The sequence below is a fragment of the Diuraphis noxia genome, unplaced genomic scaffold (genome assembly GCF_037042655.1).
Source record: "Diuraphis noxia isolate RWA-SAM2 unplaced genomic scaffold, SU_Dnox_SAM2 contig0003, whole genome shotgun sequence".
NCBI lineage: Eukaryota > Metazoa > Arthropoda > Insecta > Hemiptera > Aphididae > Diuraphis > Diuraphis noxia.
Genome location: NW_028301713.1, coordinates 40,101,522 through 40,122,088, shown reverse-complemented (window position 1 = coordinate 40,122,088; position 20,567 = coordinate 40,101,522). Strand labels below are relative to the sequence as shown.

General features: G+C 30.4%; 1 protein-coding gene and 1 long non-coding RNA gene across 2 annotated transcripts in view; both read right to left on the bottom strand.

Annotated features, from left to right (window-relative positions):
- Window positions 1-20,567, bottom strand: part of LOC149057344 (uncharacterized) — a 68,358-nt gene that overhangs the window by 37,981 nt on the left and 9,810 nt on the right. The gene's annotated exons all lie outside the window — the stretch shown is intronic.
- Window positions 12,491-16,683, bottom strand: LOC149057345 (uncharacterized). Its single transcript, XM_089223562.1, has 3 exons — window positions 16,208-16,683; window positions 13,898-14,045; window positions 12,491-13,458 (listed from the first exon to the last, which is right to left on the bottom strand). Exons 1-3 carry the CDS (start codon window positions 16,380-16,382, stop codon window positions 12,834-12,836), a joined length of 948 nt encoding a protein of 315 aa, XP_089079688.1. The 5' UTR covers window positions 16,383-16,683; the 3' UTR covers window positions 12,491-12,833.

The window sequence follows — 20,567 nt, the reverse complement described above, 5'->3', positions numbered from 1 at the left end:
ATTAAAAACTTTAAAGTATGATGGAAATATTTTGAAATTATTTTTAATTATTTAATTAAATTAATTATTTAACCGTCTCTAATCTAAAAATGTGTGTTGTCATAAACGGTTTTTTTTTTTTTTGATTAAAATTTTTTAATAACTTTCTTTTAAATTTCTTTAATTTTGTATAATTTAATAACTAAAAATCCATCTTGTTACAATCATTAAAGAATATTAGAATGTATTGACAATTGTCTTTACTGACGATGTTTTAATGAAAAAAAATATAAATTAAATTCAGTTTTAATGCGAAAACTGTTATATCTTTAGGAATATTGAAATGTTGAATTCTTTTATTATTATGTGTTACTCTTGCCATTATTGTTTATGATAATCCTTATGTGTACCTACCTACTAGTTTAGTACTGAAATTTTAATTCAAAAACATGATAATTCGATATTAATACAATCATTCTATATGTTATAAAATAAAGTAAATTAAATTAATTAATAAATAAAACTAAAAATGTGTGTAGGTACGTGTTTTTTCGAATATTACCTGTAAAATAGGTATAATACAATGGACATACTCGTTTGACAAAACTTTCACTAACAATAATTTTACAATCCATTAAGCAGATTTAATTTCATATATATTTTCCATGCGTGTAACAAACTAAATCCCTAAGGTACAATCTATATTTTATTGTATAATATGGGACTCTGTACCAATTCTCCGTCCCTTGTGTAGTTTGCTGTGATTTTAATTGGTTGACACAAAATCAGAGTTATTAATGTTACAAAGTCGATTGAACTTCAAAATTATTGTTATTTTTCGAACGTTTGACAAATCAATAGTTACATAGATATTGTATAAAACCAAAACTAACGTGTGAATTGTTATGAAAAATTATATTATCTAAAATAAGTTATTTACAAAACATTTAATTAAGTCTTGAAAAAATGTAATTTTAAAGGTATACCATTTTGGCTGTAGAAACAATCAAAATTTATTTGACTAGTTACAGCGGCTATGACTAATACATTTATATTTATAAATAATATTAGCATATTATATTTATGATTTTAGTAATATTATTAAAATTTCTAAGATATAGAAGACAATTAAATCATAGTGAAACATAAATAATAAGTATTTATTTTTAATTGATAAATATTGGTATAATTATTATATCTTATTAAATGTAATTCTAAAACTCAAAACTTTTTTAAATCTCATAAACGCTTCTTAGTAGAGTGACAATTAATACTGTTTAATGTAGGATCATAATTAATTTCATTAAAATCCCAATGTTAAACTAATCATATATTAATAAATACAATTTCAATCGTTAAAACTATAGTAAGAATAACTCTTGACTTAATTGTATAATAACTAATTACTTATGTGTTTAAATTTGTTAGAAATACTATTTTTAAATTAAAAAGAAAACAGTACCTTTCAAGTTGATAGGTATTTAAAAATTATATTACAATATTCAAATAATTAATCGACATATCTAGCCTAATGGGTTATGATTTTTTGATTTAAAACAAAATAATAATATTTTTCAATACAATGAATTATTGATAGATTTAGGTATTATACAATTTTAAAGAAATTTAAGGCTGCAGACAAGACAAATAACTAAGGAAGCAGACAATTTCTAATGACGAGTCTAAAAATATTTTACATATAACGTGCAATCAACAAATTAATTACAATTAATTAATAATTGATACAATTTATAAACATCTATAAGACCTTAGTAAGTATTAATTGTTACAAATTTAATGTAATTTTTCTTCTATGTATACGAATATAATTTAAATTATTTATAAAGCTTTTTAAAAACAATCAAGTGCGATATTGAATTTTATAAAATCAACCAAATCATTTATTAATCCACATAGCTTCAAAGTTTTAAATATTAACATGTTTACAATATGATTTATTTTTTGATTGTATTATTTCAGCTAATGATCAAAACTTTTTTTTTAACAGTTTCAATGATTAAAATATAATAAAAGAATGATGATTACTTTCATTAAAATAATATTAGTTTTCCAGTAAAGTACATTTTTGTTTTAAATTAAAGATAGTAATACATTTTTTTTTTTAATGTAAACTGTCGTTCGTTATACTTAATTCGTTGAAGGTTTGTAGTGAAAAGAAAAATATAACTAGAATTTATATTTTAAACTACCAAATTACCTGTAGAATATAAATCACACAGTGTAGAAAATACCAATTTAACGAAGTACAGTTATTAGAGGTGTTGCACTACTCGCACTCAACTATGAACTGATGTTTATTCCAACACTGTGATTTATTGTGTGACATAATATAATTTCTTACACCTTAAGTTAGGAATCGAAAGCTACTGCATTGACTATTTATAAATTATTTTAAAATATTGAACGCGAATGTTAGTATAGCTTATTAAAGGTATCATGAAGACAATAACTTACTATTCTGTAAGATTCATTAGATAGTATCAATCACATGGGTAATAAGTAATAGAAAAGATATGTAGTCATTAATTATTGTCGTTTATCTTGAGTTTTAATATTTTGAATTAGCTTATAAAATATTTTATACATACCTACATTGGTGGCGGGCGGGGGTGCTAAAAAAGAGGACTAGTTTAGAATAATCGTAAATGAATTCTAAATATTAATTTTTAGTATATACTCGTACTTAAATTAGGATTTAATTTGGCTCGAGTATCTAATCGAAATATCTATTTGCGTTTATGTAACATAGTTAGTATCCTGCTAGACATTTGAAGAATGTGGATTAGCTGGAGAAATTATAATTTTGATTTATTTTTTATTACACTGTTGTTTATGCATAGTGTTGATGAAAGAGAGGGTGGTAATTTGATTTACATTTTTTTTTAGTATTCTTTGCTGGCGGCGTGTGACGATAAATTACACCAACGCTGTTCTTAATGTTTACTGCTAATTGGGATTGTGTATTATTAGTGTTGGTGTAGGCCATAATTATATCAAGTGGTGTAAACATTTCGCTGATTTACTTGCACGGTGTCGCAATCGAATCTGACATCAAAAGATCCCCGAGATGAATGGAATGGTACCTGTTGTTGATAAATTTAATCGCCAATATTAATGATATAAATTAAAGTAGTTAATTAAAATACTTGAGGCAGCGCTGTCTTCGGCTGAATCACTGGACGTGTTTCTGTTCGGCGCCTGTGAAACTTCCATGCCCAGGAAGAGAAAGGGCCCTCAGGGCAGGCGGCCGGTGTTCTGGTGGTCGGATAAGATCGCCGATCTGCGGCGCCAGTCCCTTGCCCTCCGTAGGCGATACCAAGCCTGTATCAGACGCGCCAGCCAGCCTGGAGTACATGAAGCTAGGCTTTCCTATATTGCCGTCAAGAGGGAGCTCCGTATAGCCATCCGGGAGGCGAAAAACAAGTGCTGGGCTGACTTGTGCGCTCAGGTTGACACCGACCCCTGGGGCAGACCCTATAAGCTCGTGATGAAGAAGCTCGGCGGCCAGAACCCGACTGCGAGCTCCAAGGGTAGGGAGGCCGTCATCGCCGACGCTCTGTTCCCGGCGGCCCCCGTCACGGATTGGGGTTTGGCTCCGTCCCCAGCGGTGCACAACATCTTCCAGGCATTCGATCCGGTCCTGAACACGCTCGAGTTCACCAGGGTCATTCCAGCTTTCAGGCCGGAAGAGCTTAGTAGAGCAGTCCAGAGGCTCGCACCGGGCAGGGCGGCCGGTCCTTCGGGGATCCCTAACGAGATCCTCAGGGCCGTCGCGCTTGCCCAGCCCTGCGCAGTCCTCCACGTCTTCAACGATTGCCTCAACGCGTTGACGTTCCCACCACGTTGGAAGAGGGCACGGCTAGTGCTACTTCGTAAGGGCCCGGACAAACCTCCGGACGTCCCGTCGAGCTACAGGCCGATCTGTATGTTGGACGCCCCGGGGAAGCTGCTCGAGAGGCTCCTTCTTCAGAGGCTAGAAGAACACCTGGACGCTCACGGGGGACGGAGAAGAGCCCCGAACCAGTTCGGCTTCAGGAGGGGAGTTAGCACGGAGTCAGCAATCGGCACGGTTCTCAGCATCGCCGCCCAGGCGGCCACCACCCCGAGAAGGAAGAGCCTCTGCGTTCTGGTGACGCTGGACGTCAGGAACGCCTTCAACTCTCTGGGCTGGCTGGTCATTGACGCAGCTCTGAGGGGCATTAACACCCCGGAGTACTTGGTAGAGATGCTCCGGTCCTGGCTGGCTGACAGAACACTACTGACTGGCGAAGAAATGGCTGAGAGACCAGTGACCTGCGGAGTGCCGCAGGGTTCCGTCCTTGGCCCCACCTTGTGGAATGTCGCCTACGACTCCCTCCTGAAGATGGAAACGCCGCCCGGGGTGCAGCTCGTTGGCTTCGCGGACGACCTCGCGGTTGTGGGTACGGCCGTGACCGGACAGCAGCTCGAAGATGCAATAAATCCCACACTGACGGCCATAGACGACTGGATGCGGAGCAGGGGCCTAGAGCTGGCTCATCAGAAGAGCGAGGCGGTGGTGCTTTCCCGGAGGCGGGCGTTTGTCCCTCCGCGTTTGACGGTCGGCGGCCACCTTATCCCATTGCGGAATGAGATCAGGTACCTCGGTGTCATTCTGGACAAGCGTCTGACCTTTGCTGCACACTCTAGTACCGTCGCTGCGAAGGCGGCCCGTTCGGCTGCTGCGCTATCCAGGCTTATGCCCAACATAGGCGGATCGGCTCAGTGGAAGAGAAGGCTGCTCGCGTCTGTTGTGGAAAGCCAGTTGCTGTACGCTGCTCCCGTCTGGATCTCTTCCGTTACAGAAGTCGCCAGAACTAGGGCGATCTTGATCCGTCCGCAGAGGACCGCCGCCTTGAGGGTAATCCGGTCCTACCGCACCGTGTCGGACGAGGCCGCTCTGGTTTTGGCCTGTATGCCGCCCGTTGATCTGCTTGGACTGGAGAGACAGTACATCGGATTCCGACTGCGCGCCGCAACGGAGCCCGGCGAACAACGGCCTTCTAAGGCGGCCGTGAAACGTGAGGCAAGAAGAATCACGATCGTCGCCTGGCAGGCGAGATGGCAGGCTACCCCGAAGGCGGCCTGGACGCGCCGCGTCATCCCTGACCTGGCAAGATGGCTTGGAAGGACTGTCCCGTGGGTGCCTCTGACGTTCCACATGACACAGGCACTCACGGGCCATGGCTGCTTTGAATGGTACCTCCATCGCATGAACAGGGCCGCCAGCCCTCGCTGCTGGCAGTGTTCGGGCGAGTCAGACACCGTTGAACACACTCTGTTCGACTGCCCCCATTGGGACGGCTTTCGCGAAGCCCTGAGTGCCAGGATTGACCATCGACCGAGCACTGACGACGTTCCGGACATCATTTGTGGACCGGCGTTTGAGCTCCTGCCGGCGGACGCTCACGGGAAGGATGCGATCCTAAGAGAAGCCGAAGAGCGGTTCAGGCTGTTCTACGGCATGGTGGAAAACATCCTTTCAGCCAAGGAAGAGGAAGAACGGGTGCGACAGGCCGTGAACCGACATAATTCACCGTAGTTAAACCGTTGTAATTTATTATATAGCCCAATTGTTCATGTAATAGCAGCGAGTGGGGGATTGGCCCGCCGCTGCTAATTGTCGTTTGTTTTTGTTTTGAACAATAAACGATGGGGGCTGGAGGAGAAGTACTGGCACCATAGTTCCTCCTCCAGTCCTCGATACCATAAGGAAAAAAAAAAAAAAAAAAAAAGTTAATTAAAATACTATTTTGAAAATAGTTTTGGTAAGAATAATTGGCTGATTATGTACCTACGTATTATGAGAATCACAATTTTTGATGGGTATGAACTACACGTTGTTATTTATTCAAACATAGATGACAAACGATCGTGATGTGTTGTTCAAATGTAGCCGATGTAACATACTTTATAAAATAAACGTTCTGTATTTAATCAATAAATTAAATAGTAAACCGAGTTAGCTCCAATATCAGAATATGATAACAATGACTATTAATATAAACTATAAACTAATACCGTCCCCACGATTCAGCTACCAAGTTGATTAGTTAAATTAAAATGATCGAGTGTCCAATATTCAATCAGCTATTACTCAATTTTGGGCTATTTTAACATTATGATATGTGTAGGTATAGTTTGATTTTTTTTTTCATACATCATTATCTTATATCTTATACATATCTACACGAAAATCGTTTAACTTCTTTTGTACGACGTTTATATCCAAATTAAACGACATGACATGTATAATAAATGTAGTTATTATGTAGTACAATGGTGAAACGTTGTGTATTTTAACGTAATAACCCAAGGCATGTTTGTAACGCAATGTTTTTTACACTACCCTTGTTACAAGATACAATATATACATAGTACCTAGTTTGCCAGAGCAAAGCACAATTTTTTTCCTTTCCACTTAGTTAGGTTCACGCGCCTATAGCTGTAGATGCTGGACTTTATATTTTCTTGTTGCAATATTCGGCTTGTTGCGACATATTTGGATACTATGTTAAAAATTACCCATAATATTTCATACTTGTTATTAGATAAAAAAAAAAAAAAATAAGTCATAACTATGTTGTACTAACAATAAAAATATGTAAACAATTATCATTATAAATGTATTTTTGCAATTGATATGTTCAATTTTTAAAATAATTTTTTAAACATTTTGATATCTAAAAACATGTAATACATTAGTGAATAAAATAATTGTATAATTGTTTTACTTTCTGTAGAAACTGTTATTGATATTTAATATTAGTAATACAAAACGTATGTTAATTAATTGTGTAATGATACTTCGGGTGAATAAATCATTCATATTTTTTTATGATTATTAAAAATATTCTCAGAACACAAAATAATTTATTAATGGGTTGTAACGGTAATATTTGTCTTATATTCACAATAATCACAATAATGTGGCTGATGGATGAATATGTACTAAAGTTTGGATATGAATATAATTTGTAACGCAATACTTTGCATTCATTTTCCAGTGGTTTTAGAAATAGTTAATCATTTTGTAATATCTATTATTCCTGAATACATTTTACATTTCCAAGTAAATAACATCATTAGGATATTATTTATTGATTATAACATAATATAGACATATACCTTCCATTAATAGGACTTTACGAGGGTACAATCATTGCGTAAATGGTTTCATAATGAAATTCATTCCAATTATCAAAAGTTAAACTACTACAGTAGGTATATGTTTACATTTGTTTTCGAATACAGATAGTTGCTAGGTATCTAATGATGACGTTGACTGAACTACTTATTTTAGGAAATACTGCTACTTTAAGTTGATATAAAAATAAAAAAATAAAAATCTTCCGGAAATAGCACTTGTCGGAAATGGCATGCCACTCGTGTAAAGTTTAAAAACAAAAAACTAGGTATAAAATACAAAAGAAAATTTAGACTAATAAATGAAAATTCGTTTAATCGTAAAGGATAATTGGTTTTAGTTTCAAATTAATTTTTGGAAAATGGAATTTATAGTCCTTTTACAGTTTTTTTTTTTTTATACCTAGTTAATTTTAATATTAAATATTAAATTTTAAACCTAAATTCGAAATCTTAAGACCATTTATTCAACTACCAATTAAAAAAAATTAAAACATATCCAATAACTATAAATTGAATACTTATAATTACAGTTTTGAATGAATTAGGTGGGAAATTAGCATAGTCTCAATCATAATTTTTTTTCTCGAAACCCCTATTTTTAAAATAAAATTACATTTAGTTTTAAAATAGTATAATCTTTTAAAATTTCCAGTTATATTTGTAGTTTACAATTTTACTAAATATTAAAATAGTGACAATTTTACAGCTTTATCTTCAAATACCTACAAATTAATTGGTATATTGGTAATAATAAATCAATGGTTTTTAATGAAATGGTTAATGAAAAATTTATTATTCACTAAAATGTTTATTTAGATTTCAAAATAAAATTAACAATCGATATTTAAAGATAATGTATTTTTACAGAATATTTATTTTTGTTTATTTGTTTATTTTTAAACTATAAAATTGTACAATCTTTAAAATAATAATTTTCAAAAAGCACAAGTGATTTAATAATTAGATAGAAAAGATAAAATAACAAACAATTTTAAAATAATAAATGTCCTTCTTCTATTTTCATATTGGCTAATCATGAATAGTTTCGTCATCAAACTATTCATTATTTTACATTTTGTTTATTTTCACAGATAAAGTAACATTTTCTTAAAAATAATGTCATTATTTGTTCTTTACATATCCTTAAATTTGAATAAAATACAGTTGGAATGATAAAAAAAAATTTAATAATACGCATATACATATATATTATATGGAAAAAATACAGAAACAAGCACCATTCTGTTATTTTGTAACTGATACAATAGCTACTGTTTGATAACTATTGATAAATTAATTATATAATGATATACAAATATACAATGAGTCTGCTTATAGTTAATTTATAAAAAAATATTGCTGGTGTAAAACAATATAATATTACCTATGTCTTACATTAATAAATTTATTTATTAATTGTAGATAAAACAATTTACTACAAAAGAGTGAAATAAAAATCGTATTAGTATTTTTAAACGACTAAGAGCTTATGATAATAAATCAAATAGAAACCTTTTTAGATTTAAAATATTAGAATATGACATATGAATAAATGATTTATATGTATTGAACCAAAAGTGTCAGAACTCATCTGATAAGCACTAGATGTTAATAACATAATGGAACCGTTAGGTGTTTCTGAATTTATAAGAAAACAATCCATAAATGGGTCACTTAAATACTACAAAACGTATTCTAATAATACAATGATTGATTAACTAAATTATTACTGATAGTAGTTTTAAAAATTATATAGAACTATTTAAAAACTAATTTAGTCAATACGTAATCGGCGAAATTAAAAAAAAAAGACAAAAAAAATCAAACATTTATGTCGTGTACGGCGGGTAACTGAAAAAACGGCAACCATGGATAACAAGATTCTAATTATTATAATATTAAAAATATCACTCATCTATTTATTTCACATTACGGACCTATCGTATTTAATTAAGTATATATTCATCTCGATAAAAAAAAAATAATAATAATCATCATCAATTTTATTTCAGTAATTAAATCTCAAAAATATCACGTACTTAGATAACATAAATATAATTGATTGATAATAGTTGAAGTAATTTGCATATTTGTTACCACAGTAATTTTTCCTTAAAAATTGAAATAATTATAATGTTACTGTAATGCTATATGGAAATTATATAATGATAAGATTTCTTTTTTAATGTCATGTGTAAATACGAGTTTAAAGAGTACGTTGTACTAAAATGTCGAATATAATCAATAATTAATGCAACGTTTGTTTTTTAGTTTTCGTGATATTATGATGACGAGTGCATTAAAAATATTAACATAATGACTGATTTTATTAAATAACTAACAACTATAATATTCATGTCTGTAATATTAATAGTTTACTAACAAGTTGTATACAGGGCGGATAAAAATTCACAATGGATTGCTGGATTTTTTTTATATGCAATCGCATGCATGAGCCATTGAGGTACACCAATGGTTACTTTGTAATCTTTGTATACAAAGTGTTCCGGTATACTAAACTCAACATTTCCACAGAAAAATAGAAATTTTTATGTTAATTTTTATAAAATATCTACATGTAAAGAGATTACAACTGAAATTACATAATTTATGAAAAGATTATAGTATCTCTTTCGCCATTTAAAAATGTTTAAACAATTTAAATATTAATTTTGTTATTATTATTTCGTAAAATTAAACTAAAATAAATAAAATCCAGATATAAAATGAATTTACTGAAATATATAGTAGGTTACACATAATTTTATTAATCAATAATAACCGATAGAAGTTGATAATATAAATACCATTTATGTATAAATGTTTTAAAATGATATTCTGTACGATGATTATTTGAATAATTATAACTGACATGTTCATTTTAATTAAAAACATTTTTGGAATTTACTCAAATTAGTCACATTTTATAATAGGTTTAAACTTATGAAAATTCCGAAATAATTGCAGAACTACAATAGTTTTTAGAAGCTCAAGGTCTAAATAAGCAGTGACATGAATTTAGTAAAGTAAATATAATAATAAAAATATACAATTATAATGATACAACAAATAAAATACAGTACGTGGTTCAAGGCGTCGGATAAATAAGCTGTAAACGAGCAGTGGTTCTCATCGTGTATTTTCAATAAACGTCACTTAAAACATTTTCTGAAAACAACCAACATAAATAACTTCGGTTGTATTCAGTTATAGCCAGACGATTGATCTCTGTTATATTGAAAATTACAATCACTTATTAGTCAGTATCATTTTTAATATTTAATGATACATACACTAAAAAATATAATATTTATAGAGGAAAGCGGGCCAGTACCATACTATAACTTCTAAGTATAATACGACCTTTAAATTTTTTAATTTGATTTCATATTGAATTATAACTTATTTGTAAATATTGTTATCTGTCTGTGTGTGCTATACATATAGGTAGGTAGATATGCATACACATTTTTATTAACCGTTATTATCATTACTTGTTTTAAAATATCAAACAACATACAACTTGCAAAGCATAATATTTTGTAATAACGTAAAACATGTTAATAATTATTTAATCAAATTATATATATTGTTAAAAGTTTATACTGTTATTTTACAACTTTAAGTTATAATGAAAACTAATAAAAATGTATTTTTTTTCTATATTAGTGACATACTATTTGTAAAAAAAAACCTTTTAATTATTTTTAATCACGTAGTATAAGCAATTTTTTAAATAAATATTTTAATTTATTAAACAATAATAGTATTTAATAATATTACGATAAAATATAAAACTAATGTGAATAATGATTTACTCCGACGTTTTTACTACACCATCGGTAGCTTAGATTAACAGTAACTGATACAAAAGTATTAGCATAATTTTTTCAAATGATGTATGGTTTAATAATATCTATGTATTTTATGTTTTGTAATTTAATAGAGATTGCATTCAAATCAAACGAATGTTTATATTGTGCTACCAAAATATAAAAAAAATTACGATAATATAGTACGGGTTTTTGATATGTAACTTATAAGTTATAACCAATAAGATTAATGAAGTATTATTGCAGTTATCGATAATCGATAATAGGTACGTAATGATCATAACATTACTACGAGTTTATGGTCATTGGAAAAAAAAAGTTGATAGTTTTTTTTTCGTTTATCGACTTGATGTTGCGTAAATGTTGCCCCTCGTATGTAACTACCCCGCTTTCACCTACATACGTATAAATAGATACTCAATATTCTAAAACGCACAGTCAGCGTCCGACGAATGGTGCGTGAAATGAGTTAAGGGCTGCATATGAACTGAGACTCGATAAAACCTTTTTGGAACTAATTGAGTCCCGGGTTGTTTTAAGGTATACATACTAAGGGCCTCGCCACACCATGCGTTTCAGCGGGTCCGGGTAAACCGGATGCGTTTTGACCGGATGATTTTGCCTATGTCACATCTATGCGTTTTTGTTCCCGCCACTGCATTCCAAGTTCCAAACGCCACCACTAGTCCCCAAATTCGTCAATCACCTACGGCCAAAATTGTCATTACATTCAACGTCTCTACGCTCTCTGAGGTAGACCTAGATTACTTACGTAATTTATGCAGAAGTATTTTATTATATTACTTGTCAGTTATAACGTTATAGGTACGAGTATAATATTTAAATAGGTACCTACCTAATTAAAGTGTGTCAAAATTATTACATTTTTGTATTTTTAATTTATTTTTTGAACACTCCATAAATAAGTATACTATACTTGTATTTTATAAATGTGTTCAATCGTAGTTATATAATTAGTTTATATTAAATACATTTAAATATAGATAAAATGAATCGTCAAAAAATTAAAGTTGTTGCTGTAGCCGAAGCATTAGGCTTATTAGATCCACCGAAAGCAAAACGAAGGTATTGGGTACACCCATTAAATATGGATCGTGAGAAAATAGGCCAGTTTACGACATTTTTTGAAAATATTAGACAATATCCTGATAAATTCTATGAGTATTACCGTATGTCAATTTCAAGTTTTGATGAGTTGCTAAAAACTCTACGGCCACATATAACGAAAAATACCACAGAATTTCGTAATCCGATATCTGCTGAGGAACGTCTAACAATTACTTTAAGGTAAGTTTTTTTTTTATATTACGTATAAAAGTTAAGTTTTTCAACGTGATATATGTATATGATTATTAATAGTTAATAAGTTATCACTAATCATTTGTTATCAAAAATTAAAAATAATAATTTTTATTTTTTAAAATAATTTCTGTATTAGGTTATGAAAATACACAGACAAACAGTATATATTATAAGAAAAAAAAATGTAATACTTTATTTTTATTCAAAGATCAAATAATATTTAACAGTATAGTATAAATTATAACATTAAAATATAACAATCTTCGTTATTTAATTATAAAATATAAAAAATGAAACAATTTCTTGTTCTTAAAAAATTAAAAATTACATTCTTTTTTAACGTCATTAATACATAATAAGCGACATATAATATTTTACTGTATAATAAAACCTTGTTATTTTAATATTTATAAAAAAAAAATAAAAATGTCATGTTTGAATTTAAAAACTGAAATGACGCACCTTATTGCAATAAGTATAATTTAAATTTTACTTATTAATCATATACTGTTAAAATTTTTCAAACAATTCTCCACTAGTAGTAGGTTGTTGGGATTGATCAGATATATAAGTATATGAGCTTTTAGGATATGGTGTGGAATGTTTAGCATTTGGATTGAAATTAGATGAATATATTGGCAAGGGTTGTGGCATAAGATTATGATTTTCATTGTTCCCCATGCCGGGATTGAATGAAGGACATATATTTGAATATTGAGTTGGAATAGAGACATTCTGACTAGTGTTTTGACTAATGTTAAAATATGGTGGAGTTGATGGTACTTGATTAGATCCTAATGATACGTTCCTAAAATATTGTAGAGCCATGAGACGAAAATCTGTTTTTTGATCATAGTTTAGTCTTTTATAATCGGGTAATAAGGAATATAAAAATGCCTTATCAGGATCAGAAGTTACATCTTCTTCGGAAGTAGCTAAATTGCTTAGTAACTCTTTTTGAAATGGTGTCATCTTTTGTACCTTGGAACTATTTTGTTTTTTACTTTTTGGAGTTGAATATCTGTCAGATTGAGGTGGTATCATTTCACTATCTAAAACCAACTCGTAGGATGAATCTTCTCCACCGGTATTTTCCACTTGTTCTTGTACACTTTCATCGAAATTACCTGTCGTCCTATGAGCAAATAAAAAATAATTCATCTAGTTGTCATTACTAGTGAATAGTGATGTACGTTTTTATGAATATTTTGTGTTATGATCATTTTTAAAAATTAGAAAATTATGAAAATTTTATAATTTCTTATCAAATAAAACTAACTAGGTACTCTGCAGGGGCGTAACCGGAAATATTTATAAAAAAAAATTATGTAGGTACAAAATGTGTCACAGCGCAGTGGTCTGATCTAGGGGAATAATTTTTTTGGTAATTTTTAACAAAAACTGTGATTATTTTTGAATTCAAATTCAAAACTCAAAAATTATTTTTGTGTTTCAAAGTATTTTTAAAAATCTAAAATTTTTGAGTTTGATTGCATTATAAATATGTTTGTAATAAATATCTTTATTATATTAAATATACTTAAGATTATAATTTAGATTTATATATTCATTACCTTCTTTTTTTAATTATGTGCTGCAAGAACGTAAGTGATTCTGCGTATACATATTTTTTTCTTTTAGCACTATCGCCACTTTTACCCTGATTCATAAATTTTGAATAGTGGTCTCTAATATGTCTCCATTTGGCTTTCAGATCGGTCACTATAATAATATTAATTTATAATATTATAAATAATTAATCAAATCAGTATAAAATTGAATATTTACGTGGAGCCTTGTTTAAAATTTTTCATCCTTAGATAAAAATGTTGAACATTTTATAAATTTTTAACTACAAAATAATTATTAAATTTTAAATTTCATAAATTTTGTCAAAATTCTAAGTTTAAATGCTTATAAAAAAAAATTGAGCCTATGTATTTTTAATATTTTTCAATTGCTATTGTAACAATATATCCAGAGCTTAGTATTATATTTTCACGCATTTTTACCCAACAAATAAAAAAATTGTATTGATATTTATAGAATAAAAAACTACAAATATCCGTAAACAGCTCAAAATAAGTCAAAATGTTTTAAAAATATTATGCTGTATAGAAAATGCTAATATAAACATTCAGTCAGAGTTACACCAAAAACCAAAATCGATTTTGAGTAAAAATTCCCGTTATTCCTTAATTTTTCTTTTGTTTTTCACAGCGCTTTTAAAAACTACTGGAAAATGTTTACTTTTGACCCCCTAAAGTATTAACTAGATTCACTTTTTTATCAGAAAAAATACTGTTGAAGAAAATCTAAGCACTTTTACTATCCTAAAAAGTGATGACAGACACAAAAAAGAATAAAAGTATAAAATATAATATAGGTATATAAAAAAATACACATTATTTAAAATCAATACATTCATCGCTCCGGCTTATAGAATCTAAAAAATTAAATATTCGTAATTTTTACGTATTTTGTCAAAATCATAACTTCAGACGCTCATATACGTTATTGTGGATTTACGTTCAACTTTCTTTTTAATTTTAGCTAACAAAATTTAGAAACCTTGTAAACCTTGCAAGGAACCTATTGTATTACACATTTTAAAGTTTTTTATCGACATACATTTAAAAAAAAAAAATATTAATAATCTAAAATACTTAAGTTGAAAATATGGAATCATTATTTCGAAATCTTATCGTGTACACTGACACAAAAAAAAAAAAAATAATAAAAAAAAACATACACATTGTAAAATTAATGCATTCATTGCTACGCTAGAATGTAAAAACTAAAAAAAGCGACCCATCAAAATGTATTTGTTAATAATGTATTTTTTGTTTATTAGATATTTATCTACTGGTACGTGCTTCGCTGCATTAAAATTTGATTTTTGTGTGGGAAGAAGTACGATTGGAGTGATCGTAAAAGACACTTGTAAGGTGATATGGTCAATTTTAAATTCTAAAGAGATGCCTAAACCGACCAAAGAAGATTGGGTGGAAATATCAAATATATTTTATTCTAAAACAAATTTTCCAAATTGTCTAGGAGCAATAGACGGCAAACATATTAGGTGTAGAAATCCCAACAACTCCGGTTCGTTCTACTTTAATTATAAGAAGTATTTCTCTATCGTTTTGATGGCAATAGTTGATGCAAATTTGAATTTTGTTGTAATCGATGTTGGTTCATATGGTCGTGAAGGGGACTCCAATGTGTTCAAGGAGTGTGCATTTGGTAAACAATTATATGAAGGTAAATTGAACATACCAGAACCAGTTACTTTACCAAATACAAGTTCCAACCCACAACCATATGTGTTTATTGGGGATGAAGCGTTTGCTTTACATACAAACTTACTTAGACCGTACCCTGGACGTAACCTTACTGATTCCCGAAGAGTGTTCAACTACCGATTATCCAGAGCAAGGCGCACAGTCGAATGTGCATTTGGAATACTCGCGAATAAATGGCGTGTTTTACATACGGCCATTCAGGTGGAGCCAGATTTCACGGATGACATTATAAAAGCATGTTGCATACTGCACAACTTTGTTCGTAAAAGAGATGGTATAAATTATGAAGATGCTGAAACGCACAACTTAGAAGATATTGAAGCTCGTGGAACAGGGACTCGTTCGCATGGTGTTGAAGTGAGGGATTACTTTGCCAACTACTTTATGGGCCCAGGAGCAGTAGATTTTCAATATGACATGATTTGATTTTTAAATAAAAATATAAGTTTTAGAATAAAATTATTTTTAAATTTAAAAATATTTTAATAAATGTATTAAATAATGTAATTTACATGACATCATAATATAATAATTGTATACTGCAATTTAATAAATATAAATATAACTTAGAATCCTTACCTTTACTTTCTTTTGCATGTTCTTCAAGCTCACTCCAATCTTCAAACATGTACTCACCAATCGTATTCCAACTTTTTTGTTTTATATGCTTATCCATATAATCTTTGGATCCAATTTCCCATATGGAAGGGTTATTTTGGATACATGATATAAATTTATCGGTATCAAAAACCATTTTTCAAAATATAAATATTTATTTAAATATTTAAAAAATATGTCCAGGTAAAATATTCAAAAAACGCAGCGGATAAAACGCACAGTGTGGCATACACGATTTAAAATAATGTGTTTTGATGACTTGTCCTGCCGATTCGTTTCCCGCCCGACCGCAACATGTTGCGGTCGGTTCGCGGCAGGAATCGACCGGTCCCGACAAAACGCTCTAATATAGCACCTATGATTAGAAACAATGCAAGTTGTTGTTCCGGTCGACCGGATGCGTTTTACCCGGACCCGCCAAAACGCATGGTGTGGCGGGACTCTAACTGTATCCCGTTAAACATAAAAAAAAAAACATTTTTATTCTAATTTTTACAAACTTAGAACTCTTTGCTTTAAACAAATCTACAGGTTTTCCACACATGCGATTAAAAATGTTTTATTTTAATTTTCAAAAATGTGATTAATGTGTTAAATATAGTATTATGTATAATTCAGTTGCTTAAAATATAACATAATCATTTAATTGAGGTCCGTAATTCTTTTTCTATATGTTGTTATTATTTTTATCTGACGAAAGTCATAAAAATGATATGAGATATGAACTATACTACGAGTCACGAGTCACGTGTATTTGCTTCCGCATACGTATAGCTAAAAACAATTCTAGGACTTGTACGGTGTATTTTTCGTTTCTCAATCGCGGACTCAATTGGTATATTATTATTTTTTTCCGTTCAAGCATGGGGGTATTGAGTATATTCAGTTACTATTATGCTGTAGGCACTATTGCGGTAGTAGTCATCTACGTCCTGTTTTCTATACAGCAGGGGTGGCCAAACAGTTAATCTCGGATGATTTACAATTCGATCTCCTTTTTTTATTAATTATTATCATACATTTAGTCGATACAGTTACTTAAAATTACATTCTTGTTTCTGTCAGTGAGAGCCTAGTAGTCTTTCTGATATTAAAGAAACAAAATAAAAAATACATCATGATTTGGATTAATCGGTTTGTGTTAAAATTTGAGATATACCACTAGACACAACAGTTATATACCTGGTCTTAATACTAACTGCTGCACTTTCTGATGATCGTTTAAGCTTAAGATCAGCGTCTTCGTTTAGCAACCAGTAGCTATTTCCGTAATTATAATCAATTGGCCAATGATATGCAATGACACGCATCTATAAAATAATGATGTAAAATGTATTTATTTCGAAATTATCTATTAATTTAATGTGAAATGTTCAGTTTTATTTTTTATATGAGTATATTTAATATTAATGTTAGTGAATTAAAAAAAAAATAATTTTACGTGAATCGACCGTCAAAGAAATAATATATTTTCATTAAATCATCAACAGAAAGAAGTTTGACCATCCCTGCTATAAACTTAATTTTTGGCCTGCAATATAAACGCTTCCAGATATATTATAATATTGTACACGATATATTAGTATTTAAGTACAATTGATTGCACTTATCTATGATATCTAATGTACTATCGTTCCTCTAGGTATATTGTTGGATTGCAATACCTGTATCAAAATCATCCCTTCACAAAACCGTTTTCAGATGTCATGGAGGCGGTGAATAATTTTTTTAATAACTTGACATTTTATCGCCGCAGAATTTTATTGCGTCTTACAGTTGTCTTCGTTCCACGGACGTGATTACGCCTTATAAAATAAATGGGATAAAGAGAGACTAACAATAGAGAATACGATTTTTAGAAAACAGTTTTATTTTTTCACTCTTATTGGTAACTATGTTGATTTAACTAAATCATATTAATGCTGGTTTTCTCAAATTTCCCCAATTCTATAAAATTTTAAAATTATATTTTATCTATTAGTTTCCACTTTTTCACTAATTAATTGATGATACCTATTTAGGGGAGGGTAGGTAAGTAGTTATTACATTTAATTACATGCACAAATTTGACTTTACAGAGAAAACTCTTAGGTCTCGTTAATAGTCAGATTTTAACTAATATTTTATCTGAAAGTAGAAGACTTTCTACAGCTCACATTGAGCTCAGATTTTATTTTATTTTAAATAATGATATGAAATAATTTGTAAAAAAAAATTAATATTGTCTTTTCTTATAGATCTATTACAAAGTCTGAGATTATAATATTGATAAACTGAATTTAATATAGCTGTAGAATATTTATTTCTTTTTATTTAAAAAAAATAGTCAAATTTGGTCAATTCTTCAGGATAGGATCATTCCCGTATAGATTATATTTTTGAGGAGAAGTTACATTAGGGCCGGGTGCCTTAATAGAAATACTAGAATCTGTTTTTTCCCATTGGATTAAAATTATTAAGAAGAAAAGTTTTGATTTTTTTTTCAACACTCTAGGGATGACTTTATTTTTATATCTTATAAGAAAACGATGAAAAGATTAAAAGTTAACTTCTCAAGTTAAAATTAAATAAAATTTGTAATCAACTTGTACGTACCAAGAAACTTTTTAGGTAACTACTTCTACTACTACTTTAAGAAGTGAAAAATATATACAAACATAACAATTGTATTAAGAAAAATTAAACCAGAAAAAACAATCATAATCACGTGCGCCAGCATACTTTTCTGGAATTAGCTCAGAGGTTAAAACTAATAATTTAAAATGTTTTTCTTATTTATTTAGGTTTCATAACTAATATATCCTTATTTCTAACATAATCGTATCCAATTTTTTAAGTTTGAATTCAAAAAAATAATATCTTTGAAATAGTTATTTTATATTTAACAAGAAATATAATAATTAATGGATAGAATAAATTTTATTCGTATAATATAATAATATAATATACAATATCCATATACCTAATACCTATATTTTTTTTGAAAATCAAAAAAAGTATAACACAGCATTTGTCGGTATTCGATGGTTAATTAATAAATAAATGGATAATTAATACCCACGATCCACCGACTAAAACCTTAAGACAATTAAAAATATTTTATATAAATTAATTAAATGATTTTTTATTTTATATTTTTATTCAGATTTTTTTGATAGATGATACTATTTTATTTTAGTGTTTAATTGGTATTTTGTTTTTTTTTTCACCTAAAAGGCATGTAAAGATGTTTCACTTATCACAACGTAAAATAATCACTCATAATATTATTGAAATGCTGCAGTTTCTGTTACACCAGAGTGTGTTTATTTAACCCACTACGCAGAAGAGGGAATAGGATACGTGGAAAATAAAATGACTAGTTCTTATCTGTCTCTTTTTGTCAATAATAATATCAGCATTTTATAGGTATGTTTATTGTACATTATAATAGTCACGAGTTGGCGGTAAAATTACTGCGCCATGCAAAAGCTCGTGAAACGGCAATCACTCGTCTCGAAATGTGTGTTTGGTGGCGTCCCTAAACGTTTACAAGGAAGTCACACGGCAAGGTTGTGTGTTGAATAAATATTTTATCGTCTATCATAATATTATTATCATCTTCTTACGACGCATTATCGTGAATGCAATGGAGCGCCAGCGAACCGAATCAATCCCCAGTGGACCACGGACAACATAATATCATTTTATCGAAGATTGCTGCAATATATTATTATATTCATGGAGGACAGCGGCTCGAATTCGATTTATCTCGGATGGTAATTTAGTTTTCCCGACCTATCGAGCTCGAAGCATATCATGTTTATGTGTATTAATATTATACTAGATATACCTATATAATATTATTATTATTTATACCTACATTGTGCGCCAAAAAGGACGGTTTTTATTTAAGATTGCAGGTCTCGGCTGTGATGAAAAATTTTTTAAAAAATGTCGTGGTAACTTATTTGAACCAGTAAAAAAAAAAAAAATTTGTTTAGCACAGTATAAAACAGGTCAACAGTGCCCGTAGCTATTAATATATTTCAAGACGTAAGTCTTTATATTTTGTTATTATACATTTCAAAGCAATTATTATGAAGAATTACTCCAGCGTTGGTAAACGGTTGTGAGCCTGGAGCGGTTTACTAAATTTCGATGAAATAACAAAAAATTATCTTATATGTGGTCTGCCCAATTTTTTGAAAAAAGCTGAATAATTTGGTAAATAAATCAGTGAATTTTTAATCGTTGTCCAGGTATCAGAAATTAAAAATGCAAATTTTATGAAGTACACACAATGTTAAGTTACATCTAAAATTATGAAATATTGTGATAC